This window comes from Balaenoptera acutorostrata, chromosome 10 (genome assembly GCF_949987535.1).
Source record: "Balaenoptera acutorostrata chromosome 10, mBalAcu1.1, whole genome shotgun sequence".
NCBI classification, from domain to species: Eukaryota; Metazoa; Chordata; class Mammalia; order Artiodactyla; family Balaenopteridae; genus Balaenoptera; species Balaenoptera acutorostrata.
This window is the reverse complement of record NC_080073.1, coordinates 53,256,654-53,274,257: the sequence shown is the minus strand read 5'-3', so window position 1 is coordinate 53,274,257 and position 17,604 is coordinate 53,256,654. Positions and strand designations below refer to the sequence as shown.

Below are 17,604 nucleotides of genomic sequence, written 5' to 3'. Positions count from 1 at the left end.
GTAATTCTATTGTGCAGCCAAAGATAAACATAAGGATAACTGTCTCCAGTCTGTTCTTCTGCATCAGCTTGGTCCCACCCCCTTTCTGTCATCACCCCTTCCTCCATTTCACAAATTGTCTGAATCGTTAGAAAAAATCATTAGAAAAAATAATGAATGCCCTGACACGTGAATTCTCAAGGTGCTCTTTACCATTCTTTCCTTTGCTCCTCACACCAGGAAAGTTATCTAAGAAACAAACTATTTCTCTGTTCAGATTCCTATAAAAGAACTTGATTGGTTCAGCCGTGATTAGGTACCACCCGCGGCCCAATCAGTGTGCACTCAACACACCTGTGAGATGGGCACAGGTGCCCGCTGACCATGATCACCTCTGCCACGGGGACCAGCCGCACACCCGCGGCTCTTGTGCAGAGGACTGGCGTTAACTAGCATCTTCCCTTCCCCTGTGGGAAAGCCTATGGGAGACTGATTCATTCCCAGAATAGGTTTGGTGAATAGAGATGCAGAAAAAAGGGAGCTTTTAGAGGCCTCTGGGTGTCTGCTGGGGGGGACCCATGCCCTTGCTCTGCTCCTTTTCTGGAATCCACTTGGGTCTTGTCTTTCCTTTATGACTGCACATGGAGCTTGTTGCAGTTCCCCAGGACACAGCTTATTCTACGGTAGCTGCATATTAATCTCCTTGATGGATTTGAAATATAGCCTAGTTGCTTTGGAGACTTCATGAATGCTTGAAGTGTTATTTTAAAATATATAAAATATAAAAATATATAAATATATAAAAAATATATAAAAATATAAAATGTAAAATGCCATCTTTCAGGTGGATTTCTCTTCCTTCTGTGATACTCTCTTCCAAGATAGGTTGGTGCTTACTAGTTTCAAGGGGTGGTGCTTTCTGACCTTGTAGCAAATTCTGGGGCTTTCCTGATCATGGGGTGGTATTTCCAAGTGAAAACAACTAAGTTTCAAACAGCTTGGACTTCCCTGGTGGCGCAGTGGTTAAGAATCCGCCTGCCAATGCAGGGGACACGGGTTTGAGCCCTGGTCCGGGAAGATTCCACATGCCACGGAGCAACTAAGCCCATGTGCCACAACTACTGAGGCTGTGCTCTAGAGCCAACGAGCCACAACTACTGAGCCCACGTGCCACAACTACTGAAGCCCGCATGCCTAGAGCCCGTGCTCTGCAACAAGAGAAGTCACCGCAATGAGAAGCCCGCGCACCGCAACGAAGAGTAGCCCCCGCTCGCCACAACTGGAGAAGCCCGCGCGCAGCAACAAAGACCCAATGCAGCCAAAAACAAGCAAATAAATAAATAAACTTATTAAAAAACCAACCAAACCAACAAAAAAACAGCTTGCGGCTGAGGCGACATCACATCTGAGTTCTAAGCTCAGTGCTTGAATCAGAACACAAGTCTCCTGAAATATAATCTAGTGCTTTTTCTCTTCTGCCCAAGTGAGTTTGTTTTCTTTTCCACTGTTTCTTTTGCAGGGGTTCAGCTGTTGCAAAAATAATTGGTGATAATGTCAAGAAACTTCAGAAGTTTGCCTCCACGGTCAAGATGTGGGTCTTTGAAGAAACGGTTAATGGGAGAAAACTGACAGACATCATAAATAATGACCATGAAAATGTAAAATATCTCCCTGGACACAAGCTGCCAGAAAACGTGGTAAGACTTTGGTTAATTCTAAAAGTTACACTCGGCTGAGTTAGCACTTGGGACGTGGGGAGATGGGAAAGCTGCTTCCCCGGTCTCCTGTTCCTCTGTACCACCAAGTTCATTGGTTGGTCCGTTTTGGTTTTCCTGACTCTGAACATGGGCCTTGTGTTAGTTTGCTAGAGCTGCCATAACAAAGTACGGTAGACTGGGTGGCTTAAACAACAGAAATTAATTTTCTCACAGCTCTGGAGGCTTCACGTTGTCTGGAGGAAGAAATTTTCCTCTACCCTTCTAGGTTCATCTCTCTGGTCTGAGAATTAAGTTGACATGAGACAGATTAACAGGAGAAAATCAAACAAAAGTTTAATAACATATATGCATAGGAGAGACCCAGGAAAACTGTCATTCACCAAAATGGCTGAAGCCCTCACCTTAAATATTATCCTCAGCTAAAGACAAAAGAGGATGTTGAGGGTGGGGAGAGTCAGTTCTGGGAGGTGATGGGGAAAGCACAGTAAACAAGGGTTAGGTGGTTACGCAGATTTAAGTCAGTGCCTTCCCCTTTCCTGAGAGTTTCTAGAGGTTTGGTCCTCCCAGCTCTTACAGGTACTTGGAGGGAGACCCCCTTACAAATGGAGATTTCCCTCATGAATGTAAATGTTTCTTACAAAAGGACAACTCCTACTTGGTTTTCAGTTTCTTCCTTGTCTGCTGTTTCTTAAAAAAACAGCCACCTTAAAATAATTAATGTGCCAAAGAGGCATATTCTGAGGTGGCAAAATCTGCTCCCCTACAAAGCCCAAGAGTTGGTTCTTCTGAGGCCTCCCCTGGACTTTTCTTCTTCCCGTGTCTCCACGTGGTCCTCCCTCTGTGTATCTGAGACAGACACCAGTCATGTTGCAATGGGGCTTACCCCAGTGACCTCATTTTAACGTAATAACCTTTATAAAGACCCTGTCTCCAAATACAATCACATTCTAAGGTACTGGAGTTAGGACTTCAACATATGAATTTTGGGGGGACACATAGCAGCTCATCACAGGCTAGTTTCTTGGCATTCAGAGTGGTGGTCACATCAAAGCTAGAACTAATAATTTTGCCTTTGTCTTGTGTCTCTTGGTAACTCCCGAGATACCTGTTGACGAAGAATTAATCAGTCGGTCTAAGAAAGAAGTAGACATTTTATTTGAGCCAAATTGAGGATTGTAATTTGGGAATAGCATCTCAGTGTTGAGAACTGTTCCGCGCATTAGAAGTCAAGGCATAGTTACATAAGTTTTTTGAGACAGAGGGCTTTATGTTAAATGAATTACTGACAGTTCATACAATCCAAATCTGTACAAGATAAAGAAGGAATGTTATGTTTAAGGAGTTGTCTCCTTGACACTGAGAGAATGTTGCTCTTCATGGTTGAGCAGGTATTTCCGCCGACGGGGAAGGTTTGGTCCACGTGTAATGCAGGTACACAATGCACAGTAGAGGGGAGAGAGGAGGCCAAAGGACAGAGAAAATTTTTTTTGTTTAAATTTTTCTTGTCTTACCACAAAATATGAATTTTATTTCACATACCCTTTCTAAGCGCATGGACTTTGGTCCATCCCTAGGCCAGCTAATGCACTGGTGAAGCCGTGCACCTCAGATTGGGACTTGAACCCACGTGCTGGGACTCAAACCCAGCTGAAACCCACAGTCTTCCGACTGAGGTCACACACCTGGTCTCAGGACTTAATGAAGCTCAGGTTCTTGATGTCTTATCGCAGAAAGAATTCAGTGAGAGACAAAGTGAAAGGTAAGAAGTGGATTTATTTAGAGAGAAACACATTCCACAGAGTGTGGGCCATCTCAGAAGGTGAGAGAGGCCCCAGGGTATGGGGTTGTCAGTTTTTATAGTGGTGGGTAATTTTATAGGCTAATGAGTGGGAGGAGTATTCCAGCTGTCTTGGGAAGGGGCGGGGACTTCCAGGAATTGGGCCACCACCTACTTTTTGATCCTTATGGTCAGTCTTAGAACTGTCATGGCGCTTGTAGGTGTGTCATTTAGCTTGCTGATGTGTTACAGTGAGCATATACTGAGGCTCAAGGTCTGGTGGAAGTTGGCTTGTCCACCATCTTGGACCCATTTGGTTCTAATCTGTTTATGTCATGTCCTTGGGCTATGTCGTTCTTTCAAAGGTTGTGCCCTGCTCCCCTCCCTCCTGTTTTATTGGTCTGTAATTAAAATCAAGGTCAAGACCTAAATTACCGAATAAGATTGGAGGAAATAGAAAATGGGAAGACTGACAGTTTAAAATTCCAGCTTATTAGGCCTGAGCAGGAAAAATCTAGGTTATTGCCTGGCCTCATTCCAGTGACTTGCAGAGGAAGGAGAAGGTGAGCCTGAGAATGAAAATGGTGACCTGGCTGCTTGTGTGAGTGGAATTCATGAACTCCTGTTCCAGATTCACCCCTGGATGGCTTTCTGTAAGAGTCTGTTTGAAAACCAGCCCAAGTGGCTGCCTGACTCCTAGCAGGGGAGACAGATTTGTCGGCTGATGAATGCCAGCAAGTTTGGAGATGCAAAGACCTTGCTCACTGAGGATTTCCAATTGCCTTTGGCTACAGTGTTCACTGGTGTCAAGCCCTGTGCAAAGTAGTTTACATATATCATCACGTTACCCGAAAACTGGGTTTACCTCTTGGATTTATTACTTGGAGCAAGTAAGGAGAACACCAGGGATCTTTCCTAAAGCAGTGTCTCCCCAGCAACAAAATTGGGGAAGTTTTTTTTTTGGCAAGGAGTAGATTTATTAATACAGGACGCTTGTATGAGATGCAAGCGGTCAGGCGAGGGAGCTCTGCCCTGAGGATTAGGTGGGCTACAATTTTATAGTCAAAGGAAAGGGGGAGGGGAAAAATTGGGGAAGTTTTAAGCTAAGGGAACATGCATACTCACGAAGGGGCTTGGGTGGTGGACTGAGTGAGTCCAGGCTAAAGTGGTTTGAAAGTTACAAGGGTCAGAAATGGTCAACATCATCATTCCTTAGGTTCCAGTTGATCTGGTGGTGTTTAAACCCGAGGCGGGTTTAAATCCTGCAAACCCTTAAGATAGTGCTTTAGGATACTCTAACTGGGAGTCTTTACAACTGATGTGTTATCTTTGCTATTGTTACTTCTCTTGCCTGATTAGTTTGTCCTTTTGATCATTAATTACTGAGACCTGTTCAAAGGCAAGCACTGGCTCAGATCACAAAATGGCTTAGGCCAAAGATGGCTTCTCTTCCGTCAAGAAAGCCATGCCTTGTTCTCTTTCTCCGGGGAACCCCATCCCTGTCTGGTTACAGTCTCATTTAATGTTCTCAATGACCCTCTTAGGTTGGTGCTATTAGCTTTCTTACTGTGATGGTGATTCTGATTTTATAGGGGAAGAAACCAGGGCTCAGAGAGGTTAATGAACTTGCCTCAGGTCACAGAGCTGGTGGCTGGCACACCTGTTCCTGAGCCTGCTGAGTCGTGGCCTTTTAGACAGTGATGACTTGATGACTTCCCTGTGTCACTGCACTGGGGCCGGGCAGCGTTTCCCTGCAGTTACTCCTGGTGCAGTAAGTGGGGGAGAGGAAGGTTCCCTAGGGTTCTGAGCTGGGCAGTTAAGTTACCCAAGTATCTGATGGAAAGAGTAAAGGCACCGCTGTTCCCGTGGCTCTGGAAGGCCTCTGAGGTCATCTCTAACCATGCTTGGGGCAGACCATTCCTCCGAGCTTCCCTTCTCATACCTGTCGGGATCGATTACTCCTTCCCTTCTGTAGAGAGTTCCTTCCGCTCTGTGGGGACCACTCTGTACCCCCACCTGCCCCAGGCATGTGGGCTTGACTTTCTGGGGTTTCGTTCTCCCAGGGTTCCTAGCGTACTGCTCAGGGAACATGGGGGGAGGTGAATCTGCCAGATGGTTCTCTGCCTGCACAGAGAACAGGGGAGCAGCGGGGAAGGAGGGAGTCAAGAGCCACGTCTCTCAGAGCCTGGCCCATGATTGACTCCACCCCCCACCTCCCCGGGTGCCAGGGTGCCCGGGTGTGGACGAGGGAGGAACTCTCTGCTCCCAGATGGTTGATGTCTGAAGCCTTGTAGGCTCATGACAGTTAGTGTATCCGTTCCCTGGACTGGACATTTGCATGGTTTCCGGTCGTTTGCTGTTGTAGACAGTGCCCCCGGGAAAGGCCTTGTCCCTGTCCCAGGGATGGCATCGCTGGGTCACAGGGATGCAGCCTGTAATCTGCCAGATGGTACCACTGGTTTCCAGCGTGATAGTGAAACCACGCCACTCGGATTAGGACTTGAACCCACGGGCGGGGACTCCAACCAACCGAAACCCAGATTGGAACTTGAACCCACTGTCTTTTAATGAAAATCATACACCCGGTGTCAGGACCTACTGAAATTCAGGTTCTTTATGGCTCAGCTCAGAAGGAATTCAGTGAGAGACAGAGTGATAGGTGAGAAGTGGATTTATTTAGGGAGATACATACTCCACAGACAGAGTGTGGGCCATCTCAGAAGGCCAGAGGCCTCGGGGTTACGGGGGTTGTTAGTGTTCACGGGCTGGCTAATTTCATAGGCTAATGAGTGGGAGGAGTATTCTAACAGTCTTGGAGAGGGGGGTGAGAATTTCCAGCAATTGGACCCCACCCACTTTTGGGCCTTTTATGGGAGGCCTTCAGTCATGGTGCCTGTGGGTGTGTTGTTTAGCATATGCTAATGTATTATAATGAGAGCTTAATGAGGCTCAAGGTCTACCGGAAGTCGAATCTTCTGCCATCTTGGGCCTCATTGGTTCTAAGCAGTTTATGTTGTATCCTCAATGGCCGTGTCCTTCTTTTATTTATTTTTATTTATTTATTTATTTTTAAACCATTTTGGGTTGTTTCTTTTTTTAAAAAAAAATTATTTATTTATTTATTTATTTTTGGCTGTGTTGGGTCTTCGTTTCTGTGCGAGGGCTTTCTCTAGTTGTGGCAAGCGGGGGCCACTCTTCATCGCGGTGCGCGGGCCTCTCACTATCGCAGCCTCTCTTGTTGCGGAGCACAGGCTCCAGACGCGCAGGCTCAGTAGTTGTGGCTCACGGGCCCAGTTGCTCCGCAGCATGTGGGATCTTCCCAGACCAGGGCTCGAACCCGTGTCCCCTGCATTGGCAGGCAGACTCTCAACCACTGCGCCACCAGGGAAGCCCGGTGTCCTTCTTTTGAAGGTTGTGCCCTGCCCCCTTCCCTCCTGTTTCAGTTGTGCCCATCTCCACACACCTAGTGGGGTTTGAGAACTCACATCCTTCCACATCCTTGCTGGTGCTTGGTATAGGACACCCAGGGTATTGGAAAGTTTTATTTCTTAAGCTGGCAGAAGGTACACAGGTGCTTGATTGATTGTTTTTTCTTTGTGCTTTCTAGATTCTAGAATTTGTATGTATGAAATGTCTCATAATAAGTAATTTTAAAAGTTGAACAGTGGTGAAGCATGGTGGTGATGGGCACACCTTGGAGTCGAGGGCCTGCTCTGAGTGAGTCTGGGCAGCCCCCCTCCTCTTGGTAAGATGAGCCCCTGTGAGTAGTTTCCTTAGCAGTGATGTGAGGAGTAAATGAGAAGATTCACATAAATTGTTTAGTGTTAAGAATCTGTTACAAAGCTAGGGCTTTGTTTTTGTTGGTTTTTTAAAAAATTTTATGTTTATTTCAGAGTTTTTCAAATACCTCATTCGATCATTTAAAGAGTCAACTAGTGTTAGACAAGACCGATTATTGTTCCCATTTTTTAAGATGAAAAGCCAGACATAAGATTAATTGACTCAGAGCGAATGTGGATCTAGAGCTAAAAAGCTGGCTTTACTCATTTCTGTCTTGCGGATTCAAGCAGAAGAGATATGCTGCATTTCATCCGCGTAGGATTGTTTTTTATGACGTCTGCCACTTGCGCTGATTGGGACTGTGAGTCATCCTTGCTTGGTGCCCCCGGACTGCTGCCCGCCTGACCCTTCTCCAGGTCACCACGTGCTCATATGTGACCCCTCCACAGGGGGACCTTCTGTAACAATGACATCACCGTGTCATCAACTTCTCACTAAAAGCTGAGGCAGTCTGGGTTTGTGATTTCCCCTTCGACCTGAATGGAAGAACATTTCTTATTTCCTGTCACCGCAGGATAAAAATTGTTGGTCCTGTCTTATGGCTGTCTGTCCAGGGCCTTTGTTTAGAGGAGGTCACACAGGTAGAGAGCTCTTCTGCCTCGGTCCAGCTTTAACCAACCTCAGTGTGACACCAGGATTGACAGTTGCAGCATCTTCTGTGAATTATAGTTGTCGTGGCGTCTTATCTTTGTCATCTTCTTTTTGTTTTTCCCCAAGTTTATTTATTTATTTATTTTTGGCTGCGTTGGGTCCTCATTGCTGGGCACGGGCTTTCTTTAGTTGCGGTGAATGGGGGCTACTCCTCGTTGCGGTGCGTGGGCTTCAGTAGTTGGGGCTCTCAGGCTCTAGAGCGCAGACTCAGGTAGCTGTGGCGCACGGGCTTAGTTGCTCCACAGCATGTGGGATCTTCCTGGACCAGGGCTCTAACCCATGTTCCCTGCACTGGCAGGCAGATTCTCAACCACTGCACCAGCAGGGAAACCCTCATCTTTGCCTTCTAAGCCTTGCCAGCTCTGTTTTTAAAAACAGCTTTACTGAGATAGAATTCACAGACATACAATTTACCATTGAAGTGTACAATTCAGTGGTTTTTAGTATATTCACAAAGTTGGGCAACCATCACTGCAATCAATTTTAGAATATTTCATCACCTTAAAAAGAAACCTCATGGCCTTTAGCAGTCACCTCCTATTTCCTCCTGTCCCCAGCCCTAATCAACCACTAATCTACTTTCTGTCTCTAGATTTGTCTGTTGTGGACATTTCATGTAAATGACACCATACAATACATCATCTTCTGTGACTGGCTTCTTTCACTTAGCATAATGTTTTCAAGGTTATCCCCGTTGTACCCTGCATCAGTACTTCATTCCTTTTTATGGCTGACTAATACTCTGTTTTATGGGTATACCATATTTTGTTTATCCATTCATCGGTTGGTGGACATTTTGGTTGTTCCCACTTTTTGGCTATTATGAATGATATTGCTGGGAACGTTTGTGTAAAGTGTTCTGTGTGAACATGTTTTCAGTTCTTTTTGAGTATATACCTAGGAGTACAGTTGCTGGGTCTTAGGGTAACTGTTGAACTTTTTGAGCAGCTGCCAGACTGTTTTCCAAAGTGACCGCACCATTATACATATTCCCACCAGCTGTGTGTAAGGGTTTCAATTTCTCCACATCCTCATCAACACTTGTTATTATCTAACTTTTTGATCCCAGCCATCCTAGTGGGTATGAAATGGTATCTCATTGTGGTTTTGATTTTCATTTGCCTGATGGTTAATGATGTTGATCATCTTTTCATGTGCTTATTGGACATTTGTATATCTTTTATATCTGAAAAATATAAAACAATATACCATTTGTATATCTTTTATATCATTTGTATATCTTATATATCTGAAATGTGTATTCAGACCTTTTGTCCATTTAAAAAAATTGGTTTGTCTTTTTATTACTGAGTTGTAAGGATTCTTTATTAGATACAAATCCATTTTCAGCTACATAGTTTGGAAGTATATTCTCACCATTCTGTGAGTTTTCACTTTCTTGATAGTATCCTTTGAAGCGTAAAAATTTTAAGTTTTGATATCATTTTTAAACTTAATTAATTTGTGGCTGCATTGGGTCTTCATTGCTGCGTGTGGGCTTTCTCTAGTTGCGGCGAGCAGGGGCTACTCTTTGTTGCGGTGCACGGGCCTCTCATTGCAGTGGCTTCTCTTGTTGCGGAGCACGGGCTCTAGGTGCGTGGGCTTCAGTACTTGTGGCACGCGGGCTCAGTAGTTGTGGCTTGCAGGCTCTGGAGCGCAGGCCTAGTAGGTGTGGCGCACGGGCTTAGTTGCTCCGTGGTATGTGGGATCTTCCCAGACCAGGGCTCAAACCCATGTCCCCTGCATTGGCAAGCAGATTCTTAACCACTGCACCACCAGGGAAGTCCAAAAAATTTTAAGTTTTGAAATCCAATTTAGATATTTTTCTTTGTTACTGACTCTCTGGATTTGGTTCCTTGCATAGGCCTGCATTCACTGATGTGTCCTCAGTGCCTGGAATAGTGCCAGGCGTTATTTGTGGTTTGGCTTAGTGCCAGGGACAGCAGACGTGGTGAGGGAGAACGAACCAGGCTGGAGAGTTCTGTTTCAGTGCTTTCGGTGGTGTCCTGTGGGATGGAGGGTTAGGCCAAGATAATTAAAAAAAAAAAAAAAAAAATGACCACTGACTTGGGTAGTAGGGTTGCAAGTATATCTATTAATTTTGGCTTAAAGGCTTCTGGATATTAGAATATCAGTTCAGTAGGAGTTTCAATGTTAACTCTTTTCCTGCCTGAGTTTAGCTTTTTCATTTTCATTGGAGGATTCATCTTCACTGGTGCTTCTCAAACCTAAGTGTTCCTCAGAACCACTTGGAGAGCTTAACAGGGATCACTGGATCCACCCCTGGAGTTTCCGATGCACTGGGTCTCAGGGGAGGCCCAGGCATGTGCATTTCTGAGCATTTCCCGGGTGATGGTGATGCTGTTGGCTGAGGAACCGCAGTTTGGGCACCACTGGTCTGCATGGATAAGTTTATATTGCTCGTACAGTATTGTGGAATTCAGGGGGTTAGCAGCTTTCTTTTTCCCCCCCAGAAGCAACCTCACTTACCACACTGGTATATTTATATAAGAATCATCAGTTAAGGTTGTCTGTACCCGAGGATCATTTTTCTGAGTGTAGAGCCAAGGATATGAATTTCACCTACAATCTTGGCCTAAGTTGAGGTTAGGAGAACAGGAGGAAACCACAATATTTCTGAACCCCTACTGTGTGCCAGCTGTACTTTGCTCTGTGTATTACTCATGCTGTTGTGTTTAGCCTAAATGCTTATTCCCTGAAGAATGTAGGCGAGTTGCCTGTGGTGTCCAGTTAGCTAACTGGTGGTAGAGGTGGGGCAAGATGCCCACACACTGCACAGTGATAGCTAATCCAGGGGGAAACAAAAGAACCTTCAGGCTTGGCCCACAGACTTTACTGGCTCTGTTTTAAATGATTTTAATTATTATTAGTTTCTTTATTAACTTGGACCAAGAGCCCTGGATTCCTGGCATCAGGCGGACCAGCCGTGATGCCTTTGTTCTGATTTGATTACCTGTCCTCCTTGCCAGTGAAAGGCAAGCCCTTTTCTTCTGAGCTGTCTTTCCCAGCACATTTCAGGATATTTGATGGTGGATACCCTCTGGAAGATTTTGGCAGGTGACCCATGAAATAGGTCAGCGTTTCCGAAGTAGTGTCCTGATTTGGTTCAGGGTAAAAGACAAGATAGAGGCTTAGCTAAAGCTTTAATTCTGAAAGAGGGTATTTGATTTACTGTGTTCATTGAGGAGAGCTCATTTTGATCCTGTGTAACAGGAATCACGGGCCGTGTGCACCACACAAATGCAGTTCGGGTTACAGGTTGCTTCTGCGGGTTAAACCCTAAGCACTTGGGCAAGGTCAAGGACAATGGAAGGACATCAGTCCACACTGAGTGAGCCCCCAGGCATATTGTCCCAGAGACCCGTCACACCCAACCAACCCAAGTTCTTTGATTTGTTGAGAAAGGAAATGTAGGAGACAGGAAGAAATCCTGGGCCCGCTGGCAGCTTCCATGGGAATATTTTGTAACAGGGGACATAGGGATGGGCTGATGCCTTAAAGGTTAAGAATTCATAGGAGGCAGGTAGATTTTTCTGATGAGTAATCTCTTTCACTTGTTTCATATCACTGCAGAGTGCTGTTACTTATATTAATTTGAAAGTGCCCTGTGAAATAGCTGGTAGGAAAGGTGATTTTTATCCCCATTCTGTAGGCGGGGTGACTGGTCAGTGAACAGGAGTCATCTGTCCAGGTCCCACAGCTGATCAGTTGCAAACATGGGACCCAAACTTACATCTTTTCCATCTTTTCTGGTTCTGGTGTCTTTTCTATCTCACCATGTCAGGGAAGGGCCCTGAAGAGATGGAAAGGGTGTGTGTGTGTCTGTGTGTGCGTGTAGAGGTGGAAGAGGAGAAACAATAGGTCCAGAGAAGAAGGGTTTTCATTAAAATTTAGGTGGCCAGGCTTTGTATGAGAAGGGGGTTGAGAGCAGAAGTCCCTGCCTAAGTAAGGCTAGTAACCCAAAGGGGAGTGGGGGGTCAGAGGTCTTACAAAGGCTGGTGGTTCTGGCTGGGACCACAGGGAATGTGTAAGAACATAATGAGCCTTGCCAATCAGGGACAAATAGAGCAATTGTATGTTGGCATCGGGGCTAATGGAATAGAATAAGTAACTGCTTTTTTGGAGGCGGTAAGATTTCCAGGTGCCAGGGAACTAATAGGCAGGTAGAGTTTTGGTGATGAGTCCTTGCTATCCAGCCTAGATTACCAACCTGAAGAAGCCCCTTTGAAGAGGAAGGCAGGTTTCCCCCAGCCTTTGGGGGTATGAATAAGGAGGGAGAAGTGCTAAGCTCCAGGTTGTGATCTGCTCTATGAGGAACGACTATGTTGCCATTCAGATCAGCTTAAGCTGATGTTTTGGGTTATATGACTAGAAATTCAGATAGGGCCGGTTTCAGGTGCGGCCTGAAATAGTGGCTTAAGTGATGTCAATGAGGCCCTGTTTTCCTCTGTTTCTCTGCTCTGCCTTCATTCACATGGGAGCCCCTTGGCAGGTCTAGGTTCTGCCCCTCACATTTGTAAAATGGTTGTAGCTGTTCCAGACCTCGCACTGTCATCCCATACTTTTCAAGGAAAGACCCAATAGCTGTTGCAGAAGTATAAGGAAGCAGCTGTTCTCAGAAGCTCCAGCAAACATTGGCTCCCATTGTTTCATGTGCCCATTGGCTTGAACAACTTAAGGACCATCCATGGAGCGGGGGAGGGGCCCATTCAACCCAAATTGCATGGTAAAATGGGGAAGCAGTAGCTTTTGAAATGAAATTTAGAGGCACTTTTGCTAGAAAGAAGGGGAATGAAGGCTGGGTGGTAAATGACAGGTCTTGCATACCAGCCAAAGGGAGGAGGGAGTGAAATAATGCCGGGTAGATTCCCTTGGGGAATTTTTTCAGTGAGGGAGTAACTCTTGCACAAGTTAGTTAATAGGCTAGACTAAGCTGTAAGGAGAGACAATAATGTGACTTTTAAAGGACAAAGGGATTTATTTCCCTCTCACATAATAGTGGTGTAGCAGCTTTTCTTCACACCATTGTTCTTGGTCCCGTCTTTCTTCATCATTTCTGTGCCATCTCCTAGATCTAGGTTGTCAACTAGCACAGAAGTAGGAAGGGAAAGTGTGGAGGAAGCAGCCACTGTTTTAAGGGCTCTGGGCCTTAAGTGGTGTGCACTGCTCCGTCTCACATTCTGTTGATGAGAACTTGGTCCTTGGCCTTGTGTAACTGCAAGGACTGCTGGGAAATGCAGTCCTGAGCTAGGTGACCAGTGACCAGCTTGCAGCTCTGTGTTTATGGAGAAAGGGGAGAATAAATTTTGTCGAGGAGTTGGCATCTCCATCTCAACTCCCAAACTAGATTTACTAGGAGGCTTAACCATTCTGAATGATGTTCCTGTGGCAGATAGCACTTCCTCAGGGAAGATTCTGTGTCCAATTCCCTTCATTTTGGGAACCAGGAGTGTTTAATGGGAACTATGTCAGTTTCAGTTAGGTTCAGTTACATATGACAGAAAACCTAAAATAGGGACTTCCCTGGCGGTCCAGTGGTTAAGACCCCCACACTTCCACTGCACGGGGCTCGGGTTCGATCCCTGCTTGGGGGACTAAGATCCCACATGCCATGCGGCACAGCCAAAAAATAAAAAAATAAATAAAGGAAAAAAGAAAAAGAAAACCTAAAATAACAGTGACCTAAGCAAAGTAAACGTTTGCGCTTTTTTTCTCTTATATAAAAGACGTTCATCACATCTTTTATTTATTTAATTTTGTTGCCCAACAGAACTTGATTGTAAATTAAAAAAAGTCTGTTACATACTTTTCAAAAAAAAAAAAATGTTTATCGTAATGATGCATCACGATGTTAGGGACTCTGTTTTGCCATCTCAGCATTTGCTTTCCTCCTCATGGTCCAAGATGGCTGCCTGAATTCCAGCCATCTCTTCACATTCCCTCTGGCAAAAGGAGGAAGAAAGGCATTTCCTGGAAGTCACATGCAACACTTCCATTTACACCTTATTGGTCAGCACTTAGTCACACAGGGACACCTAGCTGCAAGGGAGGTTAGAGATGTAGGCTTCTTTCCTGGCAGTTATGAGCCTCACCCTAAACTGCAGGTTCTCTTGCTGAGGAAGAAGGGGGAGAACAGACATTGGGCAACAACAGGCAGTCTCTGCTAGAGACTACATGCCCCTGTGTCCTCACTCGGTGACCTCACCTCTGCCTCTGGGTGTGTGTGTGTGTGTGTGTGTGTGTGTGTGTGTGTGCCCATGTTAAATTTTAAAACCCATCTTTGTACTTACCTGAAGGGAAGAAATCATCATAATAGCTGACATTTATTGAGTGCCTGCCAGGTGCCAGGTGCCAGACTCTGTTCTATGTCATTTATTCTTCACAACAGCGCTCTCAAAGTGCTTACATAGGAGAGCTTAGCGTAGGACTGTTGACAGAGGCATGGGCGGAGTCGAGGGAACCAGAAGGGCTCGGTGAAGTGTCCAGAGATTAGCAGCAGCAGGAAGCCATGGCCACCCCTGAAAGGGCAAGGGGGCAGACCAGTGTCACTCCAGCGGCCCCACCAGAGCTTAGAGACGTGGAAGAGGGGCTGCCTCAGACCAGGTCAGGAGGTGGAGCTGTAGAAGGAAGCCAGGCCAGCACCCCTGCGAGCCGGGGAGGAGTGGCCCCAGGAGCAGAGCAACACCCTGCCCGTCTCTCCTCCCACCTTGGAGCTCCCGGCAGTGCCCGCCTTGGGCTGAAGCCACCTGGAAGCCAGAGAGCAAGGGCGCCTGGGGAAACAGCCCACAGAGTGCAGCCTCCTGGGGAGAGAGTGGGGCAAAGAATGGTAGAAATGGATGCGGGGGGAGGGGTGGGAGAGCAACAGAGAACCACCCACACAGGACGCTTATGACCGCCTTTTACAGGGAAGGGGACCGAGGTGGGGAGAGGGTAGGGCACTCACCCAGCTGGTAAGCAGCAGAGGCAGGACCCTGCTGGCCTCAGATGCACGTCTGCACGTCCCGAGTGGGGAAGGCGGCACAAACACAGCTCTGATTTGACTGTCAGTCTGCACAGCGGAGGCATCTGATGCCTGGTCAGCGCGTGGAGAGATGTGTTTCGGACTAGGAGTAACCGTGTCCCCCTCGCCCTCGCAGGTTGCTGTTGCGAACCTCAGCGAGGCCGTGCAGGACGCAGACCTGCTGGTGTTTGTCATCCCCCACCAGTTCATCCACCGGATCTGCGAAGAGATCACGGGAAGGGTGGCCAAGGACGCGCTGGGCATCACCCTCATCAAGGTGACAGGCCCTCGCTGCGCACGGTTACCGGGAACTTCCTTTCCTCTTTCACCTCTTGGAGATAAGGAGCTGAAGGGAAGTTATGGCTGGTTTGGATTTGTTTTTTTAAAGATGCCTGGAAGAGAATCAAAACCACGCCTTCCACGAGCCTCGCTCCTCTCACATTTAGGAGGGGCTGCTTTCTATGTAGAGAGGGTTCTCAGGGGCAGGGGCGGGGGGCGCGAGAGTGGGGTCCCCCAAAGAAAGAACCACCAGCTCTGGAAATCTTGCGTGGTTTGCATTCACTGGGAGAGTAATCATCTTTACTTCCCACTCCTGGGTTTGTTCCCGAAAGAGAGAGTTTTTAACCAGAAGTCCACAAACCACCCACAGTGGTCCACAGATAGAATTCAAGAGTTCATGGACCTAAATGTGGGGGCGGAATTGCATTTTTATTCATTTTAACTGAAACAAGTGTTTCCTTCGCTTGTGAGTGTAGGCCACAGGCCAGAGTTTCAATGACAGTAGTACTAGCAGGACCTTGACCCTGTGATCAATAGAAATTACAGGTATTTTCGTATCACTTTACAGTGGCTTCAGATATCTCAAAGTATCATGTATGCTCGTCACTACTTGGAAATTATGGTAATTATTAGACCTGCCATGACATCTTTTTATAATTACATTAATAACATACATATATTACTTTGTCACAAATTTGTTTGTTTTTTTTAACATTTGGTAACTATATTTCAGTATAATTGTCTTCCTGGGTAATCTTATGTATTTTGCTTTATGCATATCAGGTCTGAGAATGAGTCCATAAACTTCCCCAGGCTGCCAGGGGAAGAACCCTCTTTGAGAGAGTGTGTTGCATAGTGTTCACAGGTGAATGTTTATGAAAGCAAACAGTTCAATGTCAGTCATCAATAGAATGGACAAATGAATGGTGGAATACTACACAGTAGTAAATGGGAATGAACCAGAGCATTCATGCAGCCGTGTGGGTGAATCTCCAAAGTAATAATATAGCACAAAACAGCACACAGGTGAGCAGTACAGTTTCATTTATAGGTTTTCAAAAATATACTGATATAACTTACGGTTCAGGTATAGTTTTATGTGGCAAAATGATCAAGAAAAGCAAGGGAACAGGGCATAAAGCATTCAGGATAGGGGTTCACCCTGGCGGGGACCAGGAAACACTAATAAGGAGGATGAACTTGGGGAGAGACACAGGGGACTTCAGTGGTGTCCTTCATGTTCTCTTTCTTAACCTGAGTGGTTACATTTTCATTTTATTTTTACTCTTTAAATGGTACATACACAGTATGTCTGTTTACTGTTGTAAATAAGAGAGATTTTTCAAGTTGCGTATGCCATTGGAAGTCTGAATCTAGATGACCTATAAAGCAATGATCTCCTGCCTCTTGTCCTTGGTGGTTCGTTTTCCCCTAACTTGGTGACATCCTTGCAGGGCATAGACGAGGGTCCTGAGGGGCTGAAGCTCATTTCCGACATCATCCGAGAGAAGATGGGCATTGACATCAGCGTGTTGATGGGAGCCAACATTGCCAATGAGGTGGCTGCTGGGAAATTCTGTGAGACCACCATCGGTGAGGGCCGCCTGGGGAAGGGACATTGGGTGTCTTAACAGGCACATTTTCCGTTTCTGGAATTTTCTGTAGTGGACTCTTCCCTGCTGCCCTTAACATTCTTGGGGTGGACATTCAGTGGAGTGGGAATTTTATGTAGGAGGCCATTCTGTGGGACTGAAGTGTTTCAGTAACCTCTGGAGTGAAAGTAAAGCCAGGGAGACCATGTTGACCCACTGTGATCCAGTAATGCATTATCGAGGTTAAACACAAAAACACAAGGGTACTTGTACCAAGAAGCAGGTGGTTACATCCATGGTGGGGCCTTAGAAATCCAGCTTTTCTTTTCTTTTTTTTTTTAAAAACAATAGGAATTTATTTCTTACAGTTCTGAAGGCTAGAAAGTCCAAGATTAAGGTTTAAGCAACACTTTTCTATGATGAGGGCTCTCTTCCTGGCTTGCAGACAGCTGCCTTCTTACATGGGGGTGGGGGGGGGGTGGGAGCAGGGAAAGCAAGTTCTCTGGTACCTCTTCTTATAAGGGAAACCCAGCTTTTCTTTACTCACAGATGCCAGGATCTGGATCCTCATTAGATTCCAAGGAGATCTAGAAATTGATGGGAATGATCCCCACTTTCAGGTGAATAAGCCCAAGGCCCAGAGAGTAAGTTACCTGCCCCAAGGTCACACAGCTAATATAGAAGCCAGGCGTGAACTTGGGTCTCCTGTTTCTTGAAACAGAAAGCTCTGTCTACTCTTACACATTG

The 17,604-nt window shown here is 46.0% G+C and overlaps 1 protein-coding gene across 2 annotated transcripts in view; it reads left to right on the top strand.

Moving 5' to 3' along the window:
• Window positions 1-17,604, top strand: part of GPD1L (glycerol-3-phosphate dehydrogenase 1 like) — a 56,415-nt gene that overhangs the window by 12,363 nt on the left and 26,448 nt on the right. The window contains exons 2-4 of one of the 2 annotated variants that reach the window (XM_057555398.1): window positions 1,499-1,676; window positions 15,123-15,263; window positions 16,720-16,858. In XM_057555398.1, the coding sequence (XP_057411381.1) occupies window positions 1,499-1,676; window positions 15,123-15,263; window positions 16,720-16,858 (458 nt within the window). The remainder of the gene's footprint in view (window positions 1-1,498; window positions 1,677-15,122; window positions 15,264-16,719; window positions 16,859-17,604) is intronic. The other variant, XM_057555399.1, reaches the window with a different exon arrangement.